The sequence below is a fragment of the Myotis davidii genome, unplaced genomic scaffold (assembly GCF_000327345.1).
Source record: "Myotis davidii unplaced genomic scaffold, ASM32734v1 scaffold73, whole genome shotgun sequence".
NCBI lineage: Eukaryota > Metazoa > Chordata > Mammalia > Chiroptera > Vespertilionidae > Myotis > Myotis davidii.
Window position 1 is genome coordinate 4,948,903 of NW_006286675.1, and position 16,416 is coordinate 4,965,318.

Below are 16,416 nucleotides of genomic sequence, written 5' to 3' on the forward strand. Positions count from 1 at the left end.
TGCGATGTGATCTGGTTTCTGTCCTCACCACTAGCTGAAACTGCCGTCCCAGGCAGCCTGGGACCCCCTGGCCAGGCCAGACCTCTCCTCAGTCGCATTCTCAGAGGCTAGGAGTGTCACTGTTGACATTCCTTCTTTGAACTTCTCATCTGGCTTCTGGGGTTCTGTGTTGAGCTGAGTCTCCCCTGGTCTTCCTGGCAGGATTTTCTCTGCCAGGACTGCCAAGTTCATTGTCCAGTCATCCAGTGTTGAATATCTCCATCTCTCGCCCTGTCTGACCCTCCTCCATATCCAGTACTTCATTGTTTTTCTCTAACCTTGCACCCTTCCTCTTGCTCTCACTGCCCCATCCCACTGCAGACCTGCTCGAGGACCCCAGCGTCTCATCCCTTCAGTTTGTCCTGCCATCCCCACTAGGTTAAGTTTTCATAAAATGCCAGTCCAGATCCATTTCTGTCCTCTCAGTGCTGACCTGGATATATCAGCGCCATCGTAGACTTGGTTCCGATGTTAAATAGGAGCTTTTGTACTGGCACTTCCAATCCTGGAAGATGCTAGTAGAATCCCACAGCTGAGGCAAGTTTAGCTTTCAAAACCTTTTCACAGTTACGGTAGATACTACTTGCATGTAAAGTTTATATTGCTACATACACTTTCCTCCAAATGTCCAGTTACAAGAAATGGGAACATGTATCCTCATTATGTAATAGCTTTCTGTGAAAAGTAGCTGTGATGTCGCATGCCTAGCATGTTCTTTCATTTCTGTTTTTGAAATTTATTGGTCTTTTTTGTTTTGATTGGTTACAGGAAGTGATTCTGAGCCGCTGGGTTTCTTCACGAGAGAGGAGTGACCAAGATGAACTTTAACAATTTGACCTCAGAATTTTGATTTCGCCAAAAAAATATTTATTGAGTCTCCTATAATAAGCCAAGCTCAGGGCGAGGTAAAGAGTCCTTTTATTGTAATTGGCCATTAATTGGAAAGTTTTAAAGGGCATGGTGCTCCCCAAACCAGAGAACTATGAGTGTTTTAAAAAGGAAATTACAGAGGGGAGAAGAAGAGAGCCCTGTGCCCGGTCTTCAGCTTCTGTCCTCAGTCGGCACTGACTGCGACTGGCCCCAGCTCCTTGCCTCCAGGCCCCACTCTGCATCCCCATCTGTTCAGTGAGGAGCTTGGATAGATGAGTCCGGCAACAGGGAACCTCTGTTTTACTCTAACCTCTAGACACTAACAGTTACATTATGTGGCACTTGACAGTTCCCAAAGCAGCACTTCATGCACAGGCATCTCGTTACCCACATCCAATCTGTTCCCGAGAGAGTGCTGGAAAGCAGATCTGGGGGTTGCAGGACACCACGTTCCGTTACTCTAAATGGAAAAAATTACATGTCTCTGCTTGTCCAAGAACTTGAACCAATTACTGAAGCACATAACAGTCCATTTAGTAGTTAGCAAGGATTTTTGTATCATAGAAAGCATTTAAAACATCAATTACCTAATTATTTGCCAGTGAGCTAATTGGTAGGCATATTTGTGTAGAATACACAATATTATGCAGTATTAGATAAAAACTGCACCCTGCTTCAGTTAACTTCTTTGAAATAAAAATAGGTGGTGAAATAATGTGTGAAGGAAGATACATAATGAGTGCAATTGACATTTAGTAAACACAGTAAACAAAGTCTTTTTTTAATTGGTTAGATTCCCAATGAAGAGTTGCCTGAGGAGTGGCATTTGGAGGCAAGAGGAGGGAAGTGGACAGAGGGCATGGGGGTGGGGAGACTGAGCAAGAGGGAGCCAGTGTAGGAGTGAGGGAGCAATGGTCTGAGACTTACCCACTGTCCAAATTTGAGACACTTGGCGGACAGTCCCTTCTTGGCATTACATACTCCAGAAGCAGATGGTTAAGAACCATCTTTGGAAGCTGAAACAAAAAACAAAAACAAAAAAAACACAAAATGAACACTTCTTTGCATTCCCTCGATGCCTTATCTTAGAGATCCTGACGGCCTAAGATTCTGCCTGTAGTTGTGTTTTAAAGGTTTGGCATTCGATAATGGAGCTCCCCTGCCTCAGACCAATAATGACCATCAATTTGAAAGAGCTGCTTAGTAAGTTCTTTGCTCTTCATTAATGAGCTAGTAATTCTTCAACATTTTTACTGTTCACTTTGCTTACTCCAGGCTCCTTAGCAAAATGAAAGACTTTGCTTTGAATGGTCACTTCCTCAAAACCTTTAATGCTGGCAGAAAATTTCAGGAGGCATCTCTTCCCTATTTCATTTATCATTTGTAGTGACACTTCTTTCCAAGTCTAATCAGTGCAGCAGATGCCTTTCTGGTAAACTCTTCCATGAATCCTTGGTCAGAGTACAGTCTCCTGTCAACACTCCACCTCAGATGCTTTGTCATCAGCTCATGTGCATTGAAGGTTGTGGCAACTCCTCGGTATAAAGGCTACAATAAGGATGTAGAGAAGCCAAAAGACCGCACAGATATTTGTAACTGAGCGCTCCAGAAGAATGTCCAAAGCATCATCCTTAATGAAAGAAGCCTGTGTGGAGCATTTTCCTTCTTTATATGGTATATAGATTTGAACACGAAGTAGCAGGCCATGCACTCCTCAGCATTATCTGAGGGCCCTGGGGGTTCTGGAATGGTATACCAGCAAAGATTTTAGTTTAAATCACCCTTGCAATTTCCAGGTAAAAGTATTAGCTAACCCTGGCCAGTTTAGCTCACTGGTTAGAGAAGCAGCCCACAGACTGAAGGGTCTCAGGTTTGATTCCTGGTCAAGAGCATGTACCTTGGTTGCAGGCTCGATCCTTGCCCCCACCTCCAGGTCGGGGTGCTTGTGGGAGGCAACCTATCACTGTGTCTCTCTCACATCAGTGTTTCTCTCCTCCTCCTCTCTCCCTTCCATTCTCTAAAAATCACTTTTAAAAAATATCCTCAGGTGAGGATTAACAACAACAAATAAATAAAAATAAATAAAAGCAGTATTAGCTTTTCTTTGGAAGTATTAAGTCCTAGCACTTTCTTGTTACCTTCTGAAATAAATGTAGCAGATGGCATTTGTTTTCAAAAAAAGCTCAAGTTCCTCAAGATTGGAAATTGACTGCAATAAAACCACCTTCAGGAGATTGTGCAGTTCACTGGGAGAGATGCCACAGCCTGACTGAGAGCAGAAGTTGCTTTACCCACAGTCCTCAAAGCTGAAATTCTTCACCAAATCCTCTTTCTCTTCCATCACTTTCCTATTCTCCTGAGGTATTCAAAGCCACTCATTGTGCCAGCATGTATGTTGGTGGCATCAGGCTGACCAACTGCACTGACCTTCACTGAAAATAGCTCACCACAGTCAAGAACACTGTGAAACTTTGTGCAATCAACATTTTTCACAAGTTGTATTTTGTCAACCTAGTGCCAAAAATCATACAAAAAAGTGGACACCTGCTTGGTCAAGATTACCCTATCTAATACAAGAGTACTATGCAAATTAACCATCACTTTGTGATAAAGATGGAGGCGCCCACAGCCAATAAGGAGGGAATATGCAAATTGACGAGAAGGTGAGAGGTGGAAGGAGGCGGCTCCGTGCCGGAGCGAAGGCGGTGCCAGCAGCCAGGGGAAGGAAGGCCTATTCTTGCACAAATCTTTGTGCATCGGGCCTCTAGTATCTAATCTAATAAAAGAAAACATGCAAATTGACCGTACCTTTGCTATGCCCCCAAGCCACGCCCACCAGTCAATCAGCGATTATATGCAAATTAACCCAACCAAGATGGCGGCCAGCAGCCACGGAGCTGGAGCAAGCAGGAGGCTTGGTTGCCCTGGCGATGGAGGAAGCCAAGCTTCCCGCCTGCCTTGGCTGGCTCTGGCCTGCACTGAAGGCAACAAAGTTTCAATTATAGAAGAAAAATAAATCCCAGATACCTGCTTCCAGCCAGCCTCCACTGGGAGCTTGTGTGGCTGGGGGCTGTGGCCAGCCTGCAAACAGCCATCAGCCCCTCACCCAGGCTGGCCAAGCACCCCAGTGGGGATCCCCTCCCTGAAGGGGCTGTGGCCAGCCTGCCAACAGCCATTAGCCACTCACCCAGGCTGGCCAGGCACCCCAGCAGGACCCCCTCCCTGAAGGGGGTGCAGGCAGCCTGAAAACAGCCCTCAGCTCCTCACCCAGGTTGGCCAGGCACTCCAGCGGGGACCCCCACGCTGAAGGGGGTGTGGCCAGTCTGCAGTCTGAAAACAGCTCTCAGCTCCTCACCCAGGCTGGCCAGGCACCCCAGTGGGAACTCCCCGCTGGCAAGTGGGCATCCTCTGAGGGCTCCCGGGCTGCCAGAGGGATGTCTGACTGCCAGCTTAGGCCCAATCCCTGGGAAGCGGGCCTAAGCCAGCAGGTGATTATCCCCCGAGGGGTCCCAGACTGCAAGAGGGCACAGGCCGGGCTGAAGGACCCCCGAGTGCACAAATTTTTGTGCACCAGGCCTCTAGTCTTAAATAAATAAAGATTATATCTTATATGATCACTTTTTTTTAATACACTACCAACTATTTTTTCGAATGCAGCAGTATTTCCTAGACCTCTAAAACTCACCTACTTTCTTCACAGGCTTTTCCACTTCCATAGGAGACATTTTTACTTAATAAAGCCAGGAAGATGATGGGATAATAGACCATGTATCCAAACAGTGCAAGCACCAGTCACCTAACGCAGCAGCACATGCTGTGTCCTCTTTCTGGTCCAGACATAACTTGAATGATTTTGCTGCAAACTCATCTATTTCATGTGTTGTTTAAATTTGGATAACTAATACAGGCTAACATTTTTTTTGCAAATTGTTACAGTATATATTCAGATAGTGGGAGTTGAGATAGGGCAGACACCTGTGTTCTTGTTTATCCCACAACAGCCTTTGAGTTCAGATGGTGGACCCTCCACAGGAAGGTGTGAGGCTTGGAAATATGGCCACTGTCAGAAGTGCAAGTGGAGGATGTGGCCTGAGAGCTGCATGCAGTGCCTTTACACCATCCCCACCACTGAAGTGACACCAGCCTGGAAAATCCTGTGAAATCAGAAATAGGGCTTGTCCGGTTGGAGGTTAAAAAGGAAGAATGCCCTCCACACAAGGCTGGGTATGTGCTGCTGGGTGGTGGGCCCCTACCTCAAAGGTTGGGGTGCAGCCTGAGATCCTGCTCACCAGGGACCTGCTCATGCATGTCAATCTGCATACATCTTCAGGGGATTCACAGATTCTGTGAGGACCATCTGTGGGCCCAAGGTGGGAGCCGATCATGGTCCCTGACTTTTAATTCGTTTCCCTGGAGATGATTTTATTGAAAGTGAGGCAGTGAAATGAGCCTCCTAGAAAGGACCGTTTCGACCTCAGCTCTGCCTCTCAGTGGCTATGTGACCTTGGGCAACTTACTTGCCCCTTATGAGCTTCAATGGGGTACCCCGTATGTCGTTCTGGAACCCAGACCTACCCTGCCTTTAAGGCACCACCTCCTCAAGTTAGAGACCATAGCTTACAGTTTTCAGGATTTTTGAACTATTTGTTAAGGCTCTGGTTTTGGTATTAAGTTTCAGCAATCCCTTAGTCTCTCTGATTGACCTTGGGTGGAGGACAGGATGGCTAAGATGAGCTCCTTGGTCTGAAGTCAGACGCAGGTTTGCATCCCAACTCATCCACTTACTGGCCCTACGATCTTAACCTCAGTTTTCCTCATCTATCAGATGAAGTTAGTGTTATCAATGTACACATACAATGGAATGCTATTCAGCCACCCCCCGAAAAAAGTATTGACCTGCTACAATGGCAATGAATCCCGAAAACATGCCAAATGAAAGAAGCCAGACAAAAGTTACGTATTGTTTGATTCCAATTATATACGCCAAACTGGTAAATCCCATGAGAGAGAACACATTGGTGGTGACAAGGGGCAGTGTGGAGAGAGGGCTGAGGAGCTTATGGTACAGAATCACCTTTCAGGTGATGAAATGACTTGGAACTCAATAGAGGGGGTTGCACATTGTACTAAATGCCACTGAATCTTTTGCTTTATAATCATTATTAGTGTAATATGAATCTCACCTCAATAAAAAATATTAACGTTGTCAACCCCAGAGGATTACGGGAGGATTGTGTGCGTTGGTCCTTACAAGGTGCTTATTAGCACAGTGCCCAGGTAATGTACTTTCAGTCTTTTGCAGCTGTGATGATTCATTATAGGGGATGAGTCATTGTGTCCTCTATTAAGGCAGTTGCTTGAACAGTTGATTATTGTATGTTGATTCTCTGAGCTTCAATTTTAGAGGCTAATGTTTTCTGTCCTCATCCCCAAACTGTGAGGGGAGATGGTGACATCTGTGCCTTTACTGCCCTGAGTTCTCCCTAAAAAATTTCACTTCTGTAAAATAATTGGTTCAAATGTAACGCTTGGTAGGGATTAAACCTACATGAATGGGACACAGTTTCAGGCAGGCTTATCAGGCTGCTGTTGATTAGATTTCCCCGTGATTTTGAGCCTAGTATAGAAGTGTGAAAATTCCTTGTTACTTACTGATTAGTTTTTATTTTTGTCATAATTATTTTGACAAAATAATTCCTAATTATTTTGCCTTTATTGTTAAAGCATTTTCATTCTTTTTTAAAAAATGCTATAATTTACTTGAATGTGGTTTTTAACTTTTCCCTCGTGGGGGAAGTTTTCCCTCGTGGGGGAAGTACTTAGAGTAAAAAGAAATGAAATGCCTCTCCCTACCACCCACCTACCATTTATGATTTTACCAACCAAATTGAATTTGTAGAAATCTGATTACAGACTCAAGTAATTATCCCATGAATGGTAACTTATTTAAAACTCTGATGCCCATTTCTAAAATTGAGAGAGATTTAACCCCATCAATTTAGCTTAAATCTTTGCTTTTTATATATACACGCTGAAAACATTTTAAGTCTTGTTACCATTTTGTGAAATATAGGGATGCCTCACTTAAAAATACATGATATGAAAAAACACATTTGTGAAATGGTTAAACTAAGAGGTAGTATTTTTTTTTTATTTCAAAGCAATACAGTCTAAGTTCTTTTAAGTGGAAAGCTTTAAGCATTTACATTTTTTGGAATGTTTACATATTCTGAAACAATATTGCAAAGGTAGATCTTCTTCCTAATGTAAATGTACATTCTGACAGAGTAGACACAGCGGCATCGGGGAAACTTGGTCCAAACTCTAAGTCTAGCCTAGGAACAGTGGCCACCTTGGAAACATTGGCCTAGTCACTCGAGTCTCGGTTTCCTCAGCTGTGAAGTGAGGATGACTAATGCCTCCTGAGTTTGTTTTGCAGACTAATTGAGATGACATATGAAAGGATCCAGTACATGGTAGGTATACCTTTTTCCCTTTCAGATAAACCAAAAGTGTAAGCATTACCATAACCATTTCTCTAGTGTATGCCCTGGTAGGTAACACAATGGAGAAGGAGGTGATAGAAAAATAGTTTGAGGTAAAGTGAAGACAGCTCTGAAGATGGGGGAAGGTGAGGTAGCAAGCACTTCCTGAATTAAGGGACCTAGATATGGCCTCTGTGGGCTTTTTAAAGTGATGCTGATTTGGGTTTTCTTGGTTATAGTAGTAATTTATGCACGCTGGAGAGGCTTTGGAAAAATACCTTTGTGTGGGTCATCAAATCAGTAACACTGAGACAAACTCTGACCTCTCTGTGAAAAGGAGCCGAGTGGTCTGTCATTCCCATACCTGGGGTCCTCAAACTACGGCCTGCGGGCCACATGCAAATACAAATATTGTATTTGTTCCCGTTTTGTTTTTTTACTTCAAAATAAGATATGTGCAGTGTGCATAGGAATTTGTTCATAGTTTTTTTTTAAACTATAGTCCGGCCCTCCAACGGTCTGAGGGACAGTGAACTGGCCCCGTTTAAAAAGTTTGAGGACCCCTGCATAAGCATTGAGGGAAGACCATGTGTGCGTGGCTCAGTGCTAAGTGCTGAGATGAAGTGCGTCTGGGGAGGTGGCAGGGAGAACTCTGAGACTTCATCTGGGAAGCAGAGCTGGTACCAACGCTGAGTCTCCTCGTCCTTCTCAAGACATGATAAAGAAACAATCAGATTCTCAGTTTATCATTCTAAGAACAGAGCAACATTGCCATCTATTGGTGTTATGAGATGCTTAATTTCCTTTATTGGGATAAACACTGGAGGGTGGTATTGTGACATTACATTACCTGTAGGAACTTTATAGCCTGCTGAAGAGAAGAAATAACAGGCCGACTACTGCCAGTCACCTCCAGGTGGGAGCGCAGCCTCTAAAGTAGAGAATGGGGACTGTGGCAGCTTTGAAAAGGGATGTAGCACTAAGACAGTAGCATGAATTGGCATTCCTAATATTGATCTTATCTGAATTGCTTTTTATGACATATTACTTACTTCCTCTCCGAATTTGAATGTTGATGAAAGCAAAACGCTTATTTTTGCTTTTATCTTTGCTAATGCAAAAATTACTGGCCCAGTTGCTGCACATCCTGGGTACCAGGTCACCAGGTAGCCCAGGAGTTAAGTGCATGGACTCTGCAGTCAAACGTCTTTCAACCCTGGTTTTGCCACTGTTTCCTCAGTTTCCCTTTTCATCTGTAAAATGATGCCAGCATAATGTTAGTGCCTACTTCACAGGTGTCTTAAGTGAAAGGGAAGAATAAGTGTTTATTCTGGTGTGGAGACCTTTATGAATACTTGTTAACTGCAGCTGCCATGATTACCAATAATCAGGTAAAGAATGGGACGAGAGAAGGGGAATACTAAGCATGTTAAGATCAAGGGCAAATTGGAATACTATTCCCCAAACTCAACACATTTTTATATTTACCCACTGAGATCTTGACAAATTCTTGAACACCACAGAATAGCAGTCAGAATAGCTGTTCTGTTTAAAGTGGTATCATGTTCGCCAGCCGGCTTGGCTCAGTGGTTGAGTGTCCACCTTTGAACCAGGAGGTCGCAGATAATCAATTGATGTTTCTATCTATCTCTCCCTTCTCTCTGAAATCAATAAAAATACATATTTTTTAAAAATAAAATGGTGTCGTGTGCTGGGTGGGAAGTTTTGTTTTTCTCTAAAATACCAGAACTTATCGCTTTCCAGCCTTTTGGCTAAGATCAAGTGTAGTAAAGTACCAGCACTTACAAGTACAAACATTGGTGTGCCTGTGTTTTTTCCCACTGAAGTTGCCACTGCTGAAACGTTGACCAGACACCTCTTTGGAAGCAGGCTTTAAGGATCTGTAGCAAGTTTCCTGAATATCTATATTACTAAGTAATTATTGGTACTGTGATGGTGGGTACATTGAAGATGGGTTGGTGCTTTGAAGTTGAGTACCTTGAGGATGGGTTTGGTTTTCAGAAGTGAAACATCACTTGGTGCCCAGGCTGGAGAAGATGATGTGGTGGAGTCGATCACATTTGGCCAAAAACAAAGTGATTTCTGGCAGCAGGTTCCAAAGAGGAATTCTGAAATGTTTTGCTGATTGGCTATGTAAAGTGTCGTGATTATTTGGGTATACAAATTCTAACAAGCTTGTTAAAATCACCTCGTTTCTTTTTAGTTGCTTATCCCAGCTTTCCCCTTTCTTCTCCTGAGTATTAGAAAAACAAGACATCCCTTCACTGAGTCCTTTCTGAAGTGGCAGTTAAAGTGGGAAGAGAAGGTGCTGTATATAGTAAACCCGGCCGCTGACCTCCTGTCAGGTCAGGCAAAATGAGAAGGAAACCGACTGGTGTTCGGCTTCTGAGGAATTGCCAATCCAGTTTGTGCGTATGGATTGGAAAGGCTAATTCAGGGGTGCCCATTGCCTAACTTAGATTCTGAGACCTTTTCTTTCTTTTCCTTTTTCCCCTATTGTTGACCATCAAGAGGTTACACTGTGCGTTTCAAAGAGAAACATTGAGGTGAAAATACTCATTATTTCATAAATTGTAGATGTCTTGCTCACCTTCTTACAAATGCCCCCACCTTCTGGATTCACATGGAAAGGTGAATTTATTCAGCTCTAATTAATTTCTAGGAAGAGTTTTCATTGTTCTGGGAATAAAATATGCTGCCACTTTATGCTTTAACATGAATTCTCAGTTTGAAAACAAATTCTATGAAAAGAATTTTGAAAACCCAGGGCAATTTTAATTAATTTTGTAAATTCTTATACTGCAGTAAACTGAAGTATGCTTAAAGGGAAGCCCTATCCCCCCCCTTTTTTTTTTAATTAACCACAGGTTACTGTATTTAGAAAGTTCTATGATCTATTAAAAGTAGTCACCCCCGCCAAAACTGGTTTGGCTCAGTGGATAGAGCGTCAGCCTGCGGACTGAAAGGTCCCAGGTTCGATTCCGGTCAAGGGCATGTACCTGGGTTGCGGGCACATCCCCAGTAGGAGATGTGCAGGAGGCAGCTGATCGATGTTTCTCTCTCATCGATGTTTCTAACTCTATATCTCTCTCCCTTCCTCTCTGTAAAAAATCAATAAAATATATTAAAAAAAAAAGTAGTCACCCCCAAATATCCTGTCCCTTCTGCTTTTACACGGCGCACTCAGCACAAACCACTCCCCGGAGGAGGACTCGGCTCTTGATGCGGGTGGTCGATCACGTAGAAGCCATGCTCCTCTACCGCCCGGTACAGCGTGATGTACTTGGAAGCCTTCCTGGTCCTGGGGACCACAAACTTCTCGGTGAACTCGTTCTTGTCCAGTTGCTCCTTGCCTTCTGTGGCCAGAACGCAGTTAATGAATGTGAGGGTGTAACTGTAGCAGTTGTGGTGTTCTTCTTCGTACCTTCAAAACAAGGACGTGGAGAAGAGAAGGCTTAGCTTTGAAAGCTGCTCAGGGCCTTCCATAACTGAAATTGGGCTCATTCAGTGAGCCGGGCCCCGTCCTGGGCAGGGACGCTTGGCCTCTTGGGCTAGTGCAGATTGCAGCTTAAGTACAGAAGAGACTTAACTGCATGTTCAGAGTGGTGAGTGAAGGTGCACATAAACCCCACCTTGAGGAACTTAATTTCACTGAAATTCTAGATTCTAGAAGCAGAATTTCATTTCTTAAGTTTTAGGATAGCCTACATTTCAAGGGTAGCCTGAAAACAATTTAAATGGACAAGTATGCTATACATCTAAAGTGTTAAGGGAGCAAGGAATTGAGAAATTTCAAAATTGCTAAGACCAAAAAATAAAACCTTAACATATTTATAAATTTTGAATATCATTTAAATTTTTTGTTTTATGGAACATATCACAGCTTTTGCTGTACATATTACTATTGAGTGTTAAGTATGTAAATATACCTATTCAAATAATGAGAGTTCTAAGTTCTCGTCCTTTCAACTCTTAAAGTGCTCTGATTCTATTATGTAATACTACTAAAGGTTCAGTGCATGAAAATGTGTGCACTTGGGGGGGTCCCTCAGCCTGGCCTGCGCCCTCTCGCAGTCCAGGAGCCTCCTGCCACCACCACTGCACTTGCAGCTGTCAGCAGGGTTTGTGGCTGAGCGGAGCTCCCCCTGTGGGACCGCACTGACCACCAGGGGGCAGCTCCTGCATTGAGCATCTGCTCCCTGTTGGTCAGTGCACATCATAGTGACCAGTCAGACAGTAGGACACTTAGCATATTAGCCTTTTATATAGATAGACTAGAGGCCCAGTACATGAATTTGTGCATGGGTGGGGTCCCTCGGCCTGGCTGACAATTGAAGTCCTGGGGGGGGGGCCCGGCGGGCCGGGGTCAGTGCATGGTATAGCTGGTTGTTCCTGGTTGTTCAGCATTAGGGTCAATTTGCATATTTCCCTTTTATTATATGTAATATACACTGGATTAAGAAACCCCTGCTTAAATTCTGTTACAGGTGCTACTACTAAACGCTGCTCAGCGTCTTCTGTGAGTTGATCACATTTGTGTGGCAAATGTGGGCCAGGGAGCAGTTGGTCTCAGCAGCCCCATACCTGTGAGGCAGCCAGGCCTCCGTGGTGGAGAAGTCTTCCAGGTACTTGTCCCACTGGTCCATCAGTCCAAACATGCCGGGCTGCAATAATGGGACACTTACACTCTGCTCCCAGCCTGCTTCATCTCGCTGGACACCGTGCATAGTATAATTATAGACGACTCCTGCAACCAAAGCCAGGGTCATGCAGAAGCTTGAGGGACGTGCACCGCTGTGAAAGGGTGCTGTCAGAAAATGACACCAGCCCCACAGTAACCTGACGTTATCGGAGGCCCAGAATGCACTTTCTGATTCCTGCCAATTAGCAATGGGCCCTGAAAGGCCTTGGGACCTCCTTGCTCCAGGATCATCGAGCTCAGGAGGCAGCCACTCGCCTCGGAGATTTAGAGAAGGTCTTGCCTGGAGTTAAGGAGAGGCTACGGTGCCCCTGCCTCCCCTGCTTTCTGCAAAGCAGTTCCTACAGGGAAACCCAGTTCTTGCTCCACCTGCTCTTCAGCCCTCTGGAGTCACCCCCAGGAAACAGACAATCATAGGCACCCGGATAATCATCTCCAGATATTTTTGTTGAAGTTCTCTGTTTACAAACGGGCCTGGCTTTCCTTCAATCAGCAATAAATTTCTAGTGGTCAGACTGGTGATAAAGTTTACTGTTCACATGAGTAACTCTGAGTTCAAAAACACAGTCCTAGGCTTCTGTTCACAGAATCAGTTTCTCCTGCCTCAAGGAGGTGGACAATGGCTCACCTGGCTGGCTTGCTCTCCATTCGCAGGCCTGCAACTCCTACAAGTGGCTCACCAGGCCCTTTTCCTGCAGACAAGGATGTCCTGGGTTCAGGGATTGCAGATTCTGTGCCTTCAGAGCTAAATCTGGCCAAAAGGACTATTTTATTTAAACATGCTGCTGCTGTTTTTTTGTTTTTGTTTTTTACAGAAAACTGCTGCAGGCTCCCCCACCTGCTCAGGTGTTCTATCCCCTGACTTATCCAGAGGTTTCTGCCTAATTCCTGGAGACCCTGGAGTGTGAAGACCCAGTAGCAGTGGGCTGAGTGAGTACAGGATTGGAGAGCAGAGGGCCTGGGTCCAGATTCTGGTTCCCACACCCGATGAGGTCTTGGGCAACTCAGTCTCTCCAGAATTCTGTGTTTGCCTCATTTAAACACCAAGAAAAACTAAAAGGTTTCTGTCACTCTTGGCTGAGAAAACATTAATAACCTTTTTTCAAATATTTAGTATGGTTAGTAATACTTTGCTGTACAGTCAAGTATTTCTCATTTGGGGGGATAGTAGCATCACTCACCTCATGGTCCAGCAAGAGAACCCAGGGACCAGAGGAATTCCTAGTTAAATGTTACACATCACTTTTCTTTAGAAATGCCACTCTCGTCTGGATACTTTGGGGACTTTTTAAGCTTAAAAAAATATGAACATGCACTCACCATTTGTGTTAGTTATTCCAACATGAAGATCAGACCTTCCATCATAGTCTCTGAAAGAAACACATATTTTTTCCGCATTTGCAGATGTCTGGCTCAAAGAGTTGGTACTTAGAGTGGGGGAGTGATGGGCCTCCTTGCATGTCTGGTGCCAGATTGCCAACAGTGTCCAGGTTAGTGAAAGCCCTGTTTCAAAGCTGGTTAGGCCAATTCTACATTTGAGATCTAAAATTTCCCCCTGTCCCCATCTATTTTGTTGCCCCTCCCCCAGTGCTAAAGGTGAGTGTGCGAGAAGGCCGGTCCTGCTAGACCAAAAAGTCAGCATAACACCTGGCAGAGGAGCCCACCCAGAGGTGAGTTGTTGAAGGACCACCTTATTCTCTCCTCCTTTTCTGTGAGGTGACAGCCTGTTCCTCAGGCAAACATGGGTGAGAGGTTCCTGATGCCTCAGTGGATTCTGCCTCCCAAACTGATATGGCCCATTTTGGTCTTGTAGCTTGTGGCCACACCCACTTCTCTTGGACAGCCCTTGTTTCCAGGAATTATTATTTACCTGAGACTGGACATTAGATGTCTAAGTCCGTATCATTTAACCTTCGTATGCAGTCCCAGGTCATCACTTATAGCCCTGGGACATTGGGCAAGTCATTGACTCTCTCTAATCCGTTTCCTCAACTATAAACTGGGACTATCATAAGCCTCCTAGTGAGCTGATTGTAAGAATAGAATATCTATTGAGTGCCTGCCGCATGGCGGTTATTTTTAAATGATAAAGCTCCTTTGTCGGACCATAGGTCTGGATATTTGGTTCCTCATTAAAGCAAGCAGTTGCAGGTTTTAAAATGACCAAGGACACACATGACTGCCCCATCTCTTTAAAGCAATCTCCTCCAGGTCATCTTGGAGCCACTTTGAGTTTTTTTGAGACCCTGGGGCTTCCGGAGGTTGAAAATGACGCATGGCTCGGTGGTTGAGCGTTTACCTATGAACCAGGAGGTCACGGTTCAAATCCTGGTCAGGCACATGCCCTGGTTGCAGGCTCAATCCCCAGTGTAGGATGTGTAGGAGGCAGCCAATCAATGATTCTTTCTCATCACTGATGTTTCTATCTCTCCCTCTCCCTTCCTCTCTGAAATCAATAAAAATATTTTTTAAATGAAATGAAATGAAAATGAAGCGGAGAAAAACAGGAATAGTCTTAGGTGGCTGATGACAGCACAACACCCACCGAATTTTCTACCCCAAGCTCATACCCTGAGCACATCACTGCCCTTGGTTTCCTGCCTAAGTCCTAGCATGTCCTCCCTCGTTCCCTTCTTTCCTTCAGTTATTTCTTACAACACATGTTTATTGGGTGTCAACTATGAGCCTGTCAGTCAGGTATTTGTCATATTTTGAAGTGAAGGGCTAGTGACATACGGTAGTTAGCAGGGAAGTGAATAGTCAACTCTGATGTTCTCATCCCAAGAACTCCTGAGGGCATGAGAGAGTTGGGAGCATTAGATCGGGATGATGCCCATGGACACGCTTCCCAAAGCATGTGCCATCATTCAGTAGCATCCCTGCTCTCTTGCAGCCAGGCTTGTCCATTTGTAAACTCCACAAGGACTCTCAGGAGGCACAATCCTTTCTTTTGATTTCTGAAATCTGAAAGTCAGGTGGTGTCTGCAATAGAAATAAACCAGCTCCACTCTTCACTTTAATTCACCTCCATGCAAAAGAGTCTTCAGGCTCCGTGCATTGACCCTGCATGTTAGAGAGATTACAAACTATCTCACAATAAAGGTATTTTGGTAAGCTTGGCTGCTGGGTCATTTTTTTCAAATTAGCCTCTTAGCTCAAAATCTATGGTGAAGTAAGTCTCCAGACTGGATTTTTCTCTCTTAAAATTGTATAAGTAGGTTTGACCTTCATATATTCTTGCACTTATCGCTCCAGGAAAGTATGCACACCGTCTATTTCTATAAAACAAATAGGCCTACATTTTAGAATTAAATGCCAAAAAAAACTGGAAAGGATTATCCACCACACTTCACTCACACTGTAAAAGAAGGCTTTAGTGACTACAACACAGAAGGAAAGTTTGCACAATTCAATGTAACACTTAAAAAACACTGACGTTACCTAAGAAACGTCCCGTGAGTTGGCCTGAGGAGGAATGAACACTTTTCTTGATGCCCATTGACAAACGGATTGGAGATGCTAACAGGTGCTTCCTCCAGCTTCCTGGAGCCCACATCCCGCCGGCAGAGGGGGCAGCACCGCGGCACACTGAAGCTGTAGATGTGTTTTCTGCAATGGTTGAACTTAATTAAAGGCTTTCCGACCGCTGCGCACTGCATGGCTCTCCCGTCCTGGGCAGCCAGGGGCGGTGTCCCCACACTTCCTTTTCCTGATGGCACAGGTAGCGAATTCCCGCAGCGCGAGGAACCTGATCAGCAATGACGTCATTCTGATTGACGGCCTCAGAGCCAAACCGGGTAGAATTAACCAGGACAGTAACCAGGCCGCCCCTAAAACTAGCGTCCTAAAGAGCCTTCATTTTCCTTTCCATTTGTGCTTGCTTACCAGACCGTTTTTCCAGTCTTTATACCTTTTGCAATTGTTGGCAGCCAGCTCCCACTCATCCAGTAAAGCCCTAGGTTTCTGTAGAACTTGCTCGTTTCCTCCGGCGTTCCCGTGCCCTGCGGCGCTGGATTCATGTTTCCACCTGAGCACTGTCCTTTAATTAGTCATAAGTCTGTGCGCCTCTCGGAATTAGGCATCCTCACTTGTTTTTGTGTTTCTAGCAAAGTTTATATCGTTTTGGTTTTGAATAAGTAACCTTACTTTGAGGTTACTCTCTTTTGATGCTTTATATTGTAGAAGTAATCTTGCTCATAAAAAAATTAACAGCACAGTAAAAATAAAGATAGAGGTTACCCTAGTTAACCAAACTAAAAGGATAACAGGCAATTCCACAGTGGGATTACACTAGAAATAAAA

The 16,416-nt window shown here is 44.4% G+C and overlaps 2 protein-coding genes across 5 annotated transcripts in view; one reads left to right on the plus strand and one right to left on the minus strand.

Moving 5' to 3' along the window:
* The window catches only part of TSEN2 (tRNA splicing endonuclease subunit 2), a 34,172-nt gene extending 32,841 nt beyond the window's left edge, over positions 1-1,331 (plus strand). For all 3 annotated transcript variants that reach the window (XM_006758288.2, XM_006758287.2, XM_006758289.2), the window contains one exon: positions 808-1,331. In XM_006758288.2, coding sequence (XP_006758351.1) covers positions 808-867 — 60 coding nt within the window. In that variant the 3' untranslated portion in view covers positions 868-1,331. The remainder of the gene's footprint in view (positions 1-807) is intronic.
* A 9,222-nt stretch (positions 1,332-10,553) lies between these two features.
* Positions 10,554-16,169, minus strand: MKRN2OS (MKRN2 opposite strand). 2 transcript variants are annotated; one of them, XM_015560380.1, is made up of 4 exons: positions 15,556-16,169; positions 13,435-13,484; positions 12,000-12,162; positions 10,554-10,839 (listed from the first exon to the last, which is right to left on the minus strand). In XM_015560380.1, the coding sequence occupies exons 1-4, from the start codon at positions 15,771-15,773 to the stop codon at positions 10,599-10,601; spliced, it is 672 nt and encodes a 223-aa protein (XP_015415866.1). In that variant the 5' UTR covers positions 15,774-16,169; the 3' UTR covers positions 10,554-10,598. The 2 variants fall into 2 exon arrangements, with proteins under 2 accessions (XP_015415866.1, XP_015415867.1); XM_015560381.1 differs by lacking the exon at positions 15,556-16,169 and having other exon boundaries at positions 13,435-14,430.
* Between the last annotated feature and the right edge of the window lie 247 nt (positions 16,170-16,416).

What these genes read in the sequence shown, in the direction of transcription:
- MKRN2OS (XM_015560381.1), bottom strand. Translation starts at nt 13,756, where the DNA reads ATGCTGACTTTTTGGTCTAGCAGGACCGGCCTTCTCGCACACTCACCT. An exon ending in TGGAATAACTAACACAAATG is followed by an intron (nt 12,163 to 13,434) that starts GTGAGTGCATGT and finishes CTTTGGTTGCAG; the next exon opens with GAGTCGTCTATAATTATACT. An exon ending in GAGGCCTGGCTGCCTCACAG is followed by an intron (nt 10,840 to 11,999) that starts GTATGGGGCTGC and finishes CTTGTTTTGAAG; the next exon opens with GTACGAAGAAGAACACCACA.